The 12,495-nt window shown below is 63.7% G+C and overlaps 2 protein-coding genes across 2 annotated transcripts in view; both read left to right on the forward strand.

Annotated features, from left to right (window-relative positions):
• Positions 1-5,526, forward strand: part of SSU72 (SSU72 homolog, RNA polymerase II CTD phosphatase) — a 33,681-nt gene extending 28,155 nt beyond the window's left edge. The window contains exons 3-5 of the mRNA XM_014344630.4: positions 2,052-2,191; positions 3,072-3,190; positions 5,032-5,526. Of these exons, the coding sequence (XP_014200116.2) occupies positions 2,052-2,191; positions 3,072-3,190; positions 5,032-5,133 (361 nt within the window). The 3' untranslated portion in view covers positions 5,134-5,526. The remainder of the gene's footprint in view (positions 1-2,051; positions 2,192-3,071; positions 3,191-5,031) is intronic.
• A 651-nt stretch (positions 5,527-6,177) lies between these two features.
• Positions 6,178-12,414, forward strand: TMEM240 (transmembrane protein 240). Its single transcript, XM_034953177.4, has 4 exons — positions 6,178-6,898; positions 7,322-7,428; positions 11,389-11,597; positions 11,679-12,414. The coding sequence occupies exons 1-4, from the start codon at positions 6,842-6,844 to the stop codon at positions 11,825-11,827; spliced, it is 522 nt and encodes a 173-aa protein (XP_034809068.1). The 5' UTR covers positions 6,178-6,841; the 3' UTR covers positions 11,828-12,414.
• Positions 12,415-12,495: the final 81 nt, after the last annotated feature.

Consider the following 12,495-nt stretch of genomic DNA (forward strand, 5'->3'; position numbering starts at 1 on the left):
CACTGCAAGCTCTGCCTCCCAGGTTCAAGCTTCTCCTGCCTCAGCCTCCTGAGTAGCTGGGATTACAGGTGCCCACCACCGTGCCCGGCTAATTTTGTACTTTTGGTAGAGACAGGGTTTCTCCATGTTGGCCAGGCTGGTCTCAAACTCCTGACCTCAGATGATCCGCCTGCCTCGGCCTCCCAAAGTGCTGGGATTACAGGTGTGAGCCACTGCGCCCGGCCTTTTTGTTGTTGTTGTTGTTGTTTTCCAGAAGGAGTTTTACTCTGTCGCCCAGGCCAAAGTGCCGTGGTGTGATCTCGGCTCACTGCAACCTCTGCCGCCCGGGTTGAAGCAACTCTCGTGCCTCAGCCTCCTGAGTAGCTATAGCTGAGATTACAGGTGTGTGCCGCCCCACCTGGCTAATTTTTGTATTTTTAGTAGAGATGGGGTTTCACCATCTTGGCCAGGCTGGTCTCGAACACATGACCTCAGGTGATCCACCCGCCTTGGCCTCTCAGTGTGCTGGGATGACAGGCGTGAGCCGCCACGCCCGGCCTCGAGCTCTTCTTTCCGCAGACTTTGATTCTCAGCGGCTGAAGGACTGAGTTCCCCAGAGATGGACCCGGGTGTCATAGCTGCTTCCAGGGGCCTCAGGGACACAGGCGGGACTCCAGTGTGCAGGAGGAGACACACGTCAGGGGTGGGTGTGTGACTTCCACGCTGCTGACAGTGACCCAAGGATGCAGTTCAGGGTCAGATGCCGTTAGATCAACCACTTCAATGTATTATAAAACTATTATGAAAACTACTTTTGCTACCCAGGAAGGTAGTTGAGTTCACTTAGAATTCCTAAGTCAGCTAGGCTGTTTATCTGAAAGTGGTTACTTGTCCCTGACCATCTGGAATGGCTCAAATGAACTCCTGCAGACCACGGAGCTCATCTTTGGGAACCCAGTCTCTCTTTTTGGGGAAGTGAGCCCCTTCCTTGGGAACCCCTGAGGCCAGGCATGGCCCCTGTGGATGGTGGGAGGATGCCCCACCCTGAGGACCCCAGAGGCTCCTGTGGCCCCTTCCTGGGACTGCTGGGGCCCGTGTGTGTCAGCGTTCACCCCAAGGCCCCCTTTCAGCTGAGCTGGACGCCGAGTGCCTTCAGGCCTCATCCTGACCTCCACCATCCCATAGTCAGTGAGGCTGTGGCATCTCCCTCCTCGACTGTCTTGCCCTCTTGGTTTTTGTATCAGCGTTTTCCAGCCTGATTGCTGCTGAAGCTTCGTTTCTTGTCTTTTTCTTTTTCTTTTTGAGACAGTCTTGCTCTGTTGACCAGGCTGGAGTGCAGTGGCATGATCTTGGCTCACTGCAACCTCAGCCTCCCAATTAGCTGGGATTGCAGGCATGTGCCACTATGTCCGTCTAATTTTTGTATTTTTAGTAGAGACGGGGTTTCACCGTGTTAGCCAGGATGGTCTCGGTCTCCTGACCTCGTGATCCGCCCACCTCGGCCTCCCAAAGTGCTGGGATTACAGGCGTAAGCCACTGCGCCCGGCCTGGAGCTTCCTTTCTTTGGGTTTTCCGATGTTCTTGACTCTGTTGTAGCTGAGCTAGACTGGGGACTGGGTTTCCGGGTTTGCTTTGTCTCTCCTGAAGGGCTGAGGTTCCAGTGCCAGCATGCACTGCACAGGGAGCAGAGGGAGGAAGGAGGATCCCACTGCGGAGACACAGTGACTGAGGCCAAGGGCAGCTTGGGCCGGGCCAGCAGTGAGGGGAGACGTCTGGGTAGAAGGTGTCATGCTAGGCGGGGGCGGGGGGTGACCTGTGGGCCTTGGGTCTTTTTGCAGAGTTGGGGGACAGCGAGGAGCAAACACCTGCCATCGCCCACTTTGTTTTCTGTGGGACCTCCTAGGACAGTGAGGCCCCTGCCTCACCAGGGCATGGCCCACTCCGCTGTCCAGGCCTTCGTCCCGGCTGCCTCTGCTGTGGGGCAGGGAAGGGGCTGGGTGTCCAGGACACAGGCGCTTCCAGGCTTCATACACAGATGCCTTTTCTCTGACTTCCTTGACTCCCATGTGTAGCTATACACAGAATGGGATTTTACATATGCTGGACAGAAATAAGAGAATCAAGCCCCGGCCAGAAAGATTCCAGAACTGCAAAGACCTGTTTGATCTGATCCTCACTTGCGAAGAGAGAGTGTATGACCAGGTGGTGGAAGGTGAGGAGGCGGCTGCGTGCTGGGCTGGGCTCCAGCAGCTCTCACAGGGTCTGGGGAAGCCTGCAGGGCCCCACCCTGACCAGTACAGCCCGTCTAGAGTGGCGGGGGCCGGGGAGCAGACCTGAGTGTGGAGCACCCTGGAAGGCAGGCAGGGCCGCTGGTCGCTGAACCACCCATGTGCTGGCTGCAGCCTCGTGGGCTTCAAGGGGCCTCTTTTCTCCTTGGTGTTGTTTTGTTTTGTTTTGTTTTTTGAGACAGAGTCGTGCTCTGTCGCCAGGCTGGAGTGCAGTGGTACAATCTGGGCTCACTGCAACCACCGCCTCCCGGGTTCAAGTGATTCTCCTGCCTCAGCCTCCCGAGTAGCTGGGACTACAGGTGTGTGCCACCACGTCCAGCTGATTTTTGTATTTTTAGTAGAGACGGGGTTTCACCATGTTGGCCAGGCTGGTCTCGAACTCCTGAACTCAGGTGATCCGCCCGCCTCGGCCTCCCAAAGTGCTGGGATCACAGGCGAGAGCCACCGCGCCAGGTCCATTTTTCAAGCGGATGGACCCTGTGTGGAGCTGGCGGTGGAGCAGGGAGGGCTGGTCTTTAGTGACGGGGAAGGGTCGCAATGCCAGCCACGGTTCACCCCAGGACTGGCTGGTGGGTGGGGAGTCCCAGACCAGCTTGTGCTGAGTTGGAGATTTGCTCAGGTTTCCTCGAACCATCAGCCGCCTTCGGTTTGAGGCTCATTCTTTGTGCTCCCCAAACTGCAGAGTCCAGAAACCACTGGGGCTGGGCTGGGCCAGCAGCTGGCAGAGCTGGGGACTCAGCCACATTGACTGCCTGTTCCCTGGTTTTGGAGCATCTGACGTCTGTGTCACCTTGTCCCAATCAGATCTGAATTCCAGAGAACAGGAGACCTGCCAGCCCGTGCACGTGGTCAATGTGGACATCCAGGACAACCACGAGGAGGCCACCCTGGGGGCGTTTCTCATCTGTGAGCTCTGCCAGTGTGTAAGTACCCGGCTGGGCGCCGCGCTGGGCAGAGGTTGTGACAGAGGGGAGTGGCCGAGGCTGTGACAGAGGGGGTGGCCTGAGGCTGTGACAGAGGGGAGTGGCCGAGGCTGTGACAGAGGGGAGTGGCCGAGGCTGTGACAGAGGGGAGTGGCCGAGGCTGTGACAGAGGGGAGTGGCCTGAGGCTGTGACAGAGGGGAGTGGCCGAGGCTGTGACAGTGGGGAGTGGCCGAGGCTGTGACAGAGGGGAGTGGCCGAGGCTGTGACAGAGGGGAGTGGCCGAGGCTGTGACAGAGGGGAGTGGCCGAGGCTGTGACAGGAGTGGCCGAGGCTGTGACAGGAGTGGCCGAGGCCGTGACAGAGGGGAGTGGCCTGAGGCTGTGACAGAGGGGAGTGGCTGAGACCTGAGGCCGGCCCTGCTCCTTGGGGCGGGGTCTGCTGCTTAGCTCGCCTGTGTCGGGGGCGCCTGCTGGTAGTTCAGTGAGTCACTCCCCAGCGTTGGCACAGGAGCCCCCCCCCCCAATGCCCTTTGCTCAGCTGAGAGACGCTGAGATGCTGCACAGGGACCTCCCCAGCACAGGCTTAGTCCCTCTCCCAGGACACGGCTCCAGGGAACGCCTGGTACCTTGTCTCTTCCCCGTGGCGGACACAGCCCCACCTCAGTGTGCAGAGCATGCAGCTCTCTGGGATGCGGTGCAGTGGGAGGTGAGCCCCACGTGAGCCTGGAGGCTGCCAAGGGCTCTGTGTCCGCCGTCCACCCCTGGACTTGGCCTTCTGCACACCTGCCTTCCCCAGTGGGCCCTGCATGTCTCCCTTGCACAGAGGGACCGGGGCACCCCAAGGCTTCTGTAGCCACCCTGCTGCGGCGTGGAGGTGCTGGGCTGTGACGAAAGGACCTGCCTGAGGAGAGCCCCACGCACCGTCCCGCCTCTGCCTCTGCCTCTGCGATTTGATGAATGTCTGTGAAAGACAGAAAAACAGAACAGCTTCACCAAGAAAGAAGACGGTGTGTTTGGAAAGCCCGGGAGCCAGGCAGGCAGGCGCTGGGAGAAGCTGCTGTGTGGCCGCAGAGGCTCCTGCGCTCCGCCTGGCCCACCCAGCATAGCTTCTGGTCCCCACGTGCCTCACGGTCCAGTGTGGCTGCTGAAGCGCCAGGGACGGTCTTCATGATCGCCTGGCAGGAGAAAAGGTCATGGGAAAATCTCGTCCCAGAAGTTATTGTGCGATTTCTGCTTGGGTCACGTTGGCCAGAGCTGAGTCACAGACAGGCCGCTCCTTGCTTAGAGGCACTGGGTGCTGGCCAAGGTTGGGGACCAGGGGACAGTGGAGATGGCAAGTAACGAGCTGCCGGTGCCAGGGCAGGTGTGCCTCGGAGCCGGGCCTGCTCACTCTGGGGCAGCAGCCCTCTGCCAGGGGCTCTGGTGGATGGAGGCCAGGATGCTCCGATGACCAGGCTGCCCCCGCTCGCTTGGTGGTGGTGTGGAAGCGCTGGCGGTGAGGGTTGGTCGGCCCCGCTGTGCATGTGTGGGTCTGAGCCCCGGCCGCCAGGTCTCCGTGCTGGGCCCCTCTCAGAATCCAGCTCCAGGCTCCTCCCAGCTTCAGGTCCTGTGAGGGTCGGTGGGGAGGTGGGGGCTGCCTCCTGCTCCACACCAGGCGAGGGCCTGGGGCTGCCCGGGACGCTCTCCCCCTGCAGCCTCCAGCCGTCCTTGTGAGGCAGCAGCGGTGGGGTGAGGGCCTGCCTGCTGCTCTGGTTTCTGCTGGCTCAGGCCTGGCGTAGGTGTTAAGGGGGAGCAGACAGGCAGGAGTGGGCAAGGCCCTCACCACGGTCCTGTCCTTGCAGATCCAGCACACGGAAGACATGGAGAACGAGATCGACGAGCTGCTGCAGGAGTTCGAGGAGAAGAGTGGCCGCACCTTTCTGCACACCGTCTGCTTCTACTGAGCCCAGCGCCTGCATGGAGCCGCCTCTGGAGCTTCCTGTTGTTCATACTTTTTCCTTCCTGACATTTGTTTTTACTTACAGGTGTTCTGCTGGTGACGGTAGCATTACCCAAATAAACTGTGCATATGAAATGGGAGAGGAGATGCCAAAACGCCAGATGAAAGCAATCAAGTTTCTTCTTTTCCACTTTTACTTATGAGCGGGATATTGATTACAAAGTTTTTCTTCTTTAACCAAAAAGGAAAGACAACGGTTTGTGTGCACTTCCCGACATACCTGTGTCTTCGTGTGCCTGCCTTCCCTCCCTCCTCCCCACCTGGCCGGACTGTACAGAGCCCTGCTGCGGCGTGTTAGGAATGACCTGGAATTGTCAATAAACAGATGCTGCTGTCATTGTGCCTGGTCCTGAATTCCTGGCCCGACCCTCGCCCCTGAGGAGGTGGCAGAGGCCTAGCCCTGCCGCCCTTAGTGACCTCCGACCACTGCTTGGGAGGTGTAGCTCAGACCTGGTGGTACTGACAGGGCCTGGGCCTACCCGTGCCTGTGCTGCCTGAAGCAGAAGCCGCCTGCTCCTGCCACAACTGCTGCCTGTGGTGGAGTGGCGTCCCCTCTCCATGTGGAACCCCCCCGGGGCGGGGATCCCCCAAGGCCAGCTACGGGGGAGGCTGAGCCGGGAGGATCGCTTGAGCCCAGGAGTGGAGGCTGCAGTGAGCCTGGATGGCCCCACGGCCCAGGCTGGGTCCCAGGCATAGCTTCCCGCTGACTTCCTGCTGAGGCCGGGGGTCGGCTCCTGGGCCTGAGACATGGTCACTGGTCGTGGATGAGAGTTTGGCCTCAGGACCCTGAGCCAGGGACAGCCAGAGCGGAGTGGTGGCCACTGGGGCCTCTGAATGGCAGGCGTCCCGACCCATGGGCCTAGGCTGACCCCCTCGTCCCCGCCCTAAGGGAAGCCTGTGCGGGGCGGCCCTGCCCTCAGCTCCTGTGCCACATCCCTCCATTGAGGATTCCAGGGGTCATCCCGTCCCTGACCTGTGGCCCCCACGGCCGTGGGGTTGTCGCGACCTTGCGGACCCCACCCTGGAGGCACGTGCTTGCCGAGCGGACTGGTGCAGTCCCGCACCCGGCGACCTGGGAGTCCAGGACGTAGGGCGGAGCAGTGGGGCGGGAAGGGCCTCGGCGCCCCTCCAGGACCGGAGGACTGGCGTCCAGGGTCACTGGACAGGCCACCGGGGCTGGGTCTGACCAGACTGGGGCGGGACACGAAGCCGAGGTTCCCGGGGAGGGGTCCGGGGGATGGCGGTCTCCTCCCGGCGCTGGCACGGGGCGGCCTGCGGTCTGCGCGGTCCCTCCCGAGAGGCGGAGGAAGGCGGCGGGGAGGGAGGGGGGAGGAGGGAGGAGGAGGCAGGGAGGGGGCCGGAGCCGAGCAGAGCCGAGTCGAGCCGAGCCGAGCGCATCGCAGGGAGGACCCGAGGGCGGAGCGGAGCGCGGCGGGCCGGGCCGAGAGACCCCAGAAAGGCCCCGCGTCCCTCCCCGGCGCCCCCCCCCCGCGCCTCCTCCCCCCGGCCGGTGCCGGGGTTGCAGCGAGCGGCGGCGGACGATCCAGGGAAGCGCTGACCTCTGCGGAGGCGGCGGGGGCTCAGCATCGGGCCGGGGCCGGGGGGGCGCCGGGGCCGGGGGGCGGCGCTCCGGCCCGGCCCGGCCCCGCCCGATGTCCATGAGCGCGAACACCATGATCTTCATGATTCTGGGGGCGTCGGTCGTGATGGTGAGCGGAGGGGCTTCCCGCGCGCGCCCCCTGCTCCCCGCCCGCGCGCGCCGCCTGGCCCACCTCCCGCGCCTTGTTTACCGCCCGTGCGGCCTCCGCTCCCCTCCCCAACCTGCGATCCCCACACTCCCTACGCTCCTCTCTCCGGCCTACGCTTCCCCCACCCCGGCCTGCGCTTCCCCCTCCCCAGCCCGCGGTCCCCTCCCGGGCCTGCGCTCCCCCCACCCCGGCCTGCGCTCCCCTCCCCAGCCTGCGATCCCCATACCCGCTGCGCTCCCCCTACCAAGACCTACGCTCCCCTCACCGCGGCCTGCGCTCCCCTCACCCCGGCCTGCACTCTCGCTCCCCGCTTGCGCTGCCCCGACCCCAGCCCCCCTTCGTCCCGCCCGCTCCTTGGCGCTGACCGGTCATGAGCTCTTCCAGGCCATCGCGTGCTTGATGGACATGAACGCGCTGCTGGACCGATTCCACAACTACATCCTCCCGCACCTGCGGGGCGAGGACCGCGTCTGCCACTGCAACTGTGGCCGGTGAGTCCGCAACCGGCGCCGGCTCGACACGCGTGAGCGCACATGTGTGGCGGGGCCCACTCGGGGCGCGGGGGAGCCAGCCCCACGCAGGCCGCGAGCCGCCTTCCACCCTTGAGGGCTGCCAGGTGCGCAGGGGGAGGAGCTGTCTCAAGGTGGGGGGGGTCTCCTGGGGGCGCATGGCTTTAGGACGCCATTCCTAGAGGCCTCCAGGGTGACGGCGGAATGGGTCACGCGGCCTCCTGGTCCAGCCTGGAGGCCGGAAAGCCGCAGCCCAGTGTGATGTCCACAGTGGAGACCCAAGCCAGCCTCATCAGGGCTGGGGCAGGAAGCGCCTGCTGGCACAGGGCTGGGCCCTGCACTGAGTCCCAGGGCAGGGGAATGCAGGTCAAGGTGGGAAGGGCCTGCCTTGAGGGGCACTGGGCACCACCCCCGGGCCAGAGAGGAGCTGAGGGATGGGCTGGGGGGGCAGCGGGGAGGTGGAGCTTCCTCAAGGTCATTCAGATTGAAGGGAGCGCCCAGACCCCCCGCACTCACCGTGTGACCCCCTCTGTGCACGTGTAGCGATGGGATCCTCTTGGCCATGCATGTTTGTACGTCCATGTACGAAATAAACATCTTCTCATGAGACGCGCATGTGTGTGGCGTCTGTGCATATACATGTGCGTACACACAGCCCCCGCGCACGCACGCATGCACTTCCACCCCTCAGGACGCCCTCATGCAGTGGCCGCTGTTAACCCTGCTGAACAGATGAGGAAGTGGACGGAGGCTTTAGAGGACAGGCTTTTCCAAGGTCACACAGCTAGTGAAGGACAAAGGGGGCACCAACCCAGAACCCGTGTTCGTCATCTCTGCTGCCTCCTGCTCCGGGGGTCTCTGTGCATACGTGTGGGTGCGGGGCATGTGTGTTCAGGACAGCTGCATGTGTTGCTAAGCGTGTGACGTGCCTATGGGTGCAGCAGGCGTGTCGATGAAGAACACGGGTGTTAGAGAAGGCAGAGCTCGGGGTGTCTGTGACCCTCACGTGTGCTGGGCACAGGGTAGGGGGTAAGAGCTTGTGGGGTGGCCACATGCTACCAGAGAGCCCCGTGTCCCTGGCTGGCAGGTCCGACCGCTGAGCAAAGGCCTGAGGTCGGCTCCACTGCCTCCCGGAGGCTGGGCCCAGACCCGAGCCCCGGAGCATCAGAAAGGCGCGGCCTCTGTGCGCGTGGGCTGGGGCCATGTGCATCCGCCTGTGGCAGCACACTGAGGGCTCCGCGGGGCAGGCAGAGGGCGCCTTAGAGTATTTGCACAGGGCGTGTAGGGCAGCTCATGCCGTGTCCAGAGCACGCGTGGACTCGGGTGGGTGCACGCTGAAGGCAGCCGTGTGTGGGAAGCAGAGCCACAGCCTGCTGTAGACGGTATTGCTGCGTGTGTGTCCATGTATCTATGCTCTGTTCACATCTCTACATACGGGATATGTACGTTCAGCGTACAGAGTGCCCTTGTATATTGACAACATATATGTGTATGCAAAGTACATGTATGTCACAATATACAGTGCAGTGTGCTCAGGGACATGTCAAGATGTCTCCGTGTGGCTGCAGCCAGTGTGTGTGTAGACAGCAGTCTTGCACATGCGGTATCTGCGTATCCACCATGCCCATGCACTGCCATGAGAGGCTCCCTGTGTGTACACGCTGGTGTTCAGAACGAGTATGTGTACATGTGTAGGCCTCATACGTGCCTATACGTAGACGTTGACGTGGAGAACGTGTATGGAAATCAATGCTCCAAAGTCTGTTGCCAGGCAGCGTCCAAACTAGACATCCGTCCATGCACGTGACGTGGCGCCCCGTGGAGAGGGTGGCTGCGTTTTGCAAAGCCAAGCGAACATGCACTCGCGTGACACACACCGTGCACAGGGCGGGGGTGTGGCGCTCCCGGGGCCCATGTCCACAGTATCACACCATGTCCCGTGCATGTGGCTGGTGTGTATACGTGATGTACACTGGGCTTCAGGTGGACACACCCGGCGTGTGTGGTGCAGGCAGGACACACGTATGTACATATCACAGACATACGTGTGCAGATAGCACATCTCTGCTCAGGCCTATCTCCTGCTTTCACTTGGGAGACCTGAGCCCTCCAGGAAGGAGGGCCAGGTGCAGGGAGAGGAGCTACAGGTACCCAGGCCAGCCATGGCAGGGGACACAGGCTGTGACCTCTGACCCCCAAAGTTACTGAGCCCCTGGGGTGCGTGAGGATTCTCTAAGGGGTCAGGAACAGCTTCCTCCCCTGAGGGCCTCTGGCAGCTGCACATTCTGGGCATTGGTCAGCAGCTGCCCACTGGTGACAATGGACGATGGCTGTGGACAGGCTCGTCACCAGGTGATCGGTGGCCACCAGGAATCAGCCACGGTCATGGTCACTCCTCACCGAGAGCCCTGCCACTGAGAGCGGCCACTTTCCGGATATGCTGAGGGGACTGACCTCCGGGAACCCCAGAAGAGCAGGAGGGCTTCAAGGAGAGCGTGGGGCAGGGGCCGCCTCCTCCCTGTTCCTGGGCTCGGGCCCCAGGAGCCCCCAGATCTCACTGAGGGAAGGCACCTGTGTGGCCCCCGCTGGGCACAGGGACGGCCTGGAGAGGGCTGCAAGACCCTGGGTTGGACGGACAGGCTGGGCTTTCAGTGTGGGAAGTACTTCTGGTTGGGGTGTGGAGCGTGGGGTGGTCTCTGGGTCTCGGCTGAAAACCAGGCTGAGGCGCTGCTACGTCACCGAGGGGAAGGTGGGGGAGAAGCAGGTCTGGGGAGAGAGGAGCTATTTTTAGGCACAAGTTTAAGGTGTCTGCGGATCCCACGTGGAGACACAGGCAGCTGGAGCTCGGCGGAGATGTGGGAGGCAGCCAGGAGTGTGGACCGCAAGGCGCGTGGGGCCCGCGGGCTCCACTCCCAGGCCCTCCTGTTGCACTAGGGATCCCAGAGTTGACTGTCTGGGATGCCAGTCCGGTCGGCAGAGTCAAGGTCTGGAGACCTTCCTAGGACAGGGTGAGCTGCTGGAGCGAGCTCCTTGGGGAGCTTGTGTTGCCCCAGCAGCAAGAGGCCAGAGGCTGTTGTGGCCTGAGCCTGGGCGGTTCCCCCAAGAGCCCGGGGAGGGGAGGCCGAGGGACATGGAGGCGCGCAGGCACTGAGGACGAAAGGGCCCTGGAGCCTGGACGCCGTCCATCCTGAGAGGAGCGGGGTGGGTCTGTGCCAGGCAAGGGCAAGGGGGCGTCCCCCAGGAAGGGGAGCGGATGGGGTGCTGGGTAGAGCCCCCGTGGCCTCTGACAGCACCTCCCGGGGGCGTCCCCCAGGAAGGGGAGAGGATGGGGTGCTGGGTAGAGCCCCCGTGGCCTCTGACAGCACCTCCCAGGGATAGAGGAGCAGAAGAAACACCAGGGGCAGTGGGCCTGGCAGGCGCGGTGGCAGCCGTGGAGGAAAGGGCACGGCAGCGGGGGGAAGGGTGCATGGGAGTGGCTGGTCTGGGGCCAGCAGGGCTCCCTGTGTCCAGCTCTGCTCCAAGTGGCCTCCGCGGCCCCGGGGCGGGCGAGCGAGCCGTGACCCTGGCCGTGGGGACCGCCGTCCTGAGCCCCCTCCGGGGGAGGTCTCTTCCACCTGCAGCACCTTCCCGTGAGTTCCAGGCCTCAGGGAGGAGGTGCTGAGTGAGGGCCGACACCCTCGCCGGCAGCCGGTCCCACTGTCTGCCCGGACTTCACGCTCGGCCTCCACAGCCCATGGCCACTGACCTCCCACTCCCTCTGGCCTGTGACCTGGGCCTCGTTGAGTCCGGTGCCCCCTTCCCGACCCGCCCGCCCAAGAGGCTGCTTCAGAGAACCCCCAGGGCGGCCTGACGCGGTCACACCCCCACCACGGGGTAGGCGCCCCGGGGGAAGGCCAGGCCGGGGGTGGCGGGAGAGGTGCCAGCCCGCCCTGCCGCCCCCAGGCACCATATCCACTACGTGATCCCGTACGACGGGGACCAGTCGGTGGTGGACGCCTCCGAGAACTACTTTGTGACGGACAGTGTGACCAAGCAGGAGATCGACCTCATGCTGGGGCTGCTGCTGGGCTTTTGCATCAGCTGGTTCCTGGTGTGGATGGACGGCGTCCTGCACTGCGCCGTGCGCGCCTGGAGAGCCGGACGGCGCTACGGTGAGTGCCTCGTGCCCGCCGCCCGGGAGTGCTGCCGCCCTGGCCGGCCCCAGCCGCCTGACCGCCCCTGTCCCCCCGCAGATGGCTCGTGGACCTGGCTGCCCAAGCTGTGCAGCCTGCGGGAGCTGGGCCGGCGGCCGCACAGGCCCTTCGAGGAGGCCGCCGGGAACATGGTACACGTGAAGCAGAAACTCTACCACAATGGCCACCCCAGCCCGCGGCACCTGTGAGCCGCACGGGGACTTGCCGGGGCCACCGAGCCAACCGGCTGCTGTACAGATGTAAAAGGGACCTTGTGGATGCCCGGGCCGGCGGGACTGGACAGCAGCCCTGGGCCCAGGTTGTCCGGGGCTGTGGCCGGCCGGGAGAGTCCAGTGGAAGGTGCTGTCTCTTCTTTTTATAAAGGGGGTTGGGGTGTGGGCTAGGGTGGGGGTTGGGTTAGGGGAGACCCTGCAGTTGGGGGGCAGGACCCTGGGCCCCTGGCTGGGCAGGACACAAGGGCGGACTCATCCCCAGCGGTGCTGGGGGGCAGGGAGGGTCCTGGGGGGCAGGCGGGCGCAGGGGCGGCGAGGCGCGCGGCCCGGGCCAGCATCTGTTTGAAGGCGCTGTTTCCCGTGCGCTGCGTCCACTGTCTGTCTGGCCCCAGCCAGCTTGGGTGGAGGGGAGGGGGGCGAGGGGGGCACCCGCGGGTGCACAGCCACAGGGTGGGGCAGAGGTGGCTGGTCCCAGGCAGCATTCAGGCCCCTGGCCCCGCAGTGGCGGGCACCTCATGTGAAGCCCACCCCTCTGTGGTCAGTAAATTCTCCAGAAAGCGCCAGCCTCCGCCTCTTCTGTCACCTTTGACCCCAGGGGGACGCTAGGAGGCCCCCAAAACCCCACCCCGTGCCAGCCAAGAGAC

The sequence above is a fragment of the Pan paniscus genome, chromosome 1 (genome assembly GCF_029289425.2).
Source record: "Pan paniscus chromosome 1, NHGRI_mPanPan1-v2.0_pri, whole genome shotgun sequence".
Taxonomy (NCBI): domain Eukaryota; kingdom Metazoa; phylum Chordata; class Mammalia; order Primates; family Hominidae; genus Pan; species Pan paniscus.

What these genes read in the sequence shown, in the direction of transcription:
- TMEM240 (XM_034953177.4), top strand. Translation starts at nt 6,842, where the DNA reads ATGTCCATGAGCGCGAACACCATGATCTTCATGATTCTGGGGGCGTCG. An exon ending in TGCCACTGCAACTGTGGCCG is followed by an intron (nt 7,429 to 11,388) that starts GTGAGTCCGCAA and finishes TGCCGCCCCCAG; the next exon opens with GCACCATATCCACTACGTGA. An exon ending in GAGAGCCGGACGGCGCTACG is followed by an intron (nt 11,598 to 11,678) that starts GTGAGTGCCTCG and finishes GTCCCCCCGCAG; the next exon opens with ATGGCTCGTGGACCTGGCTG.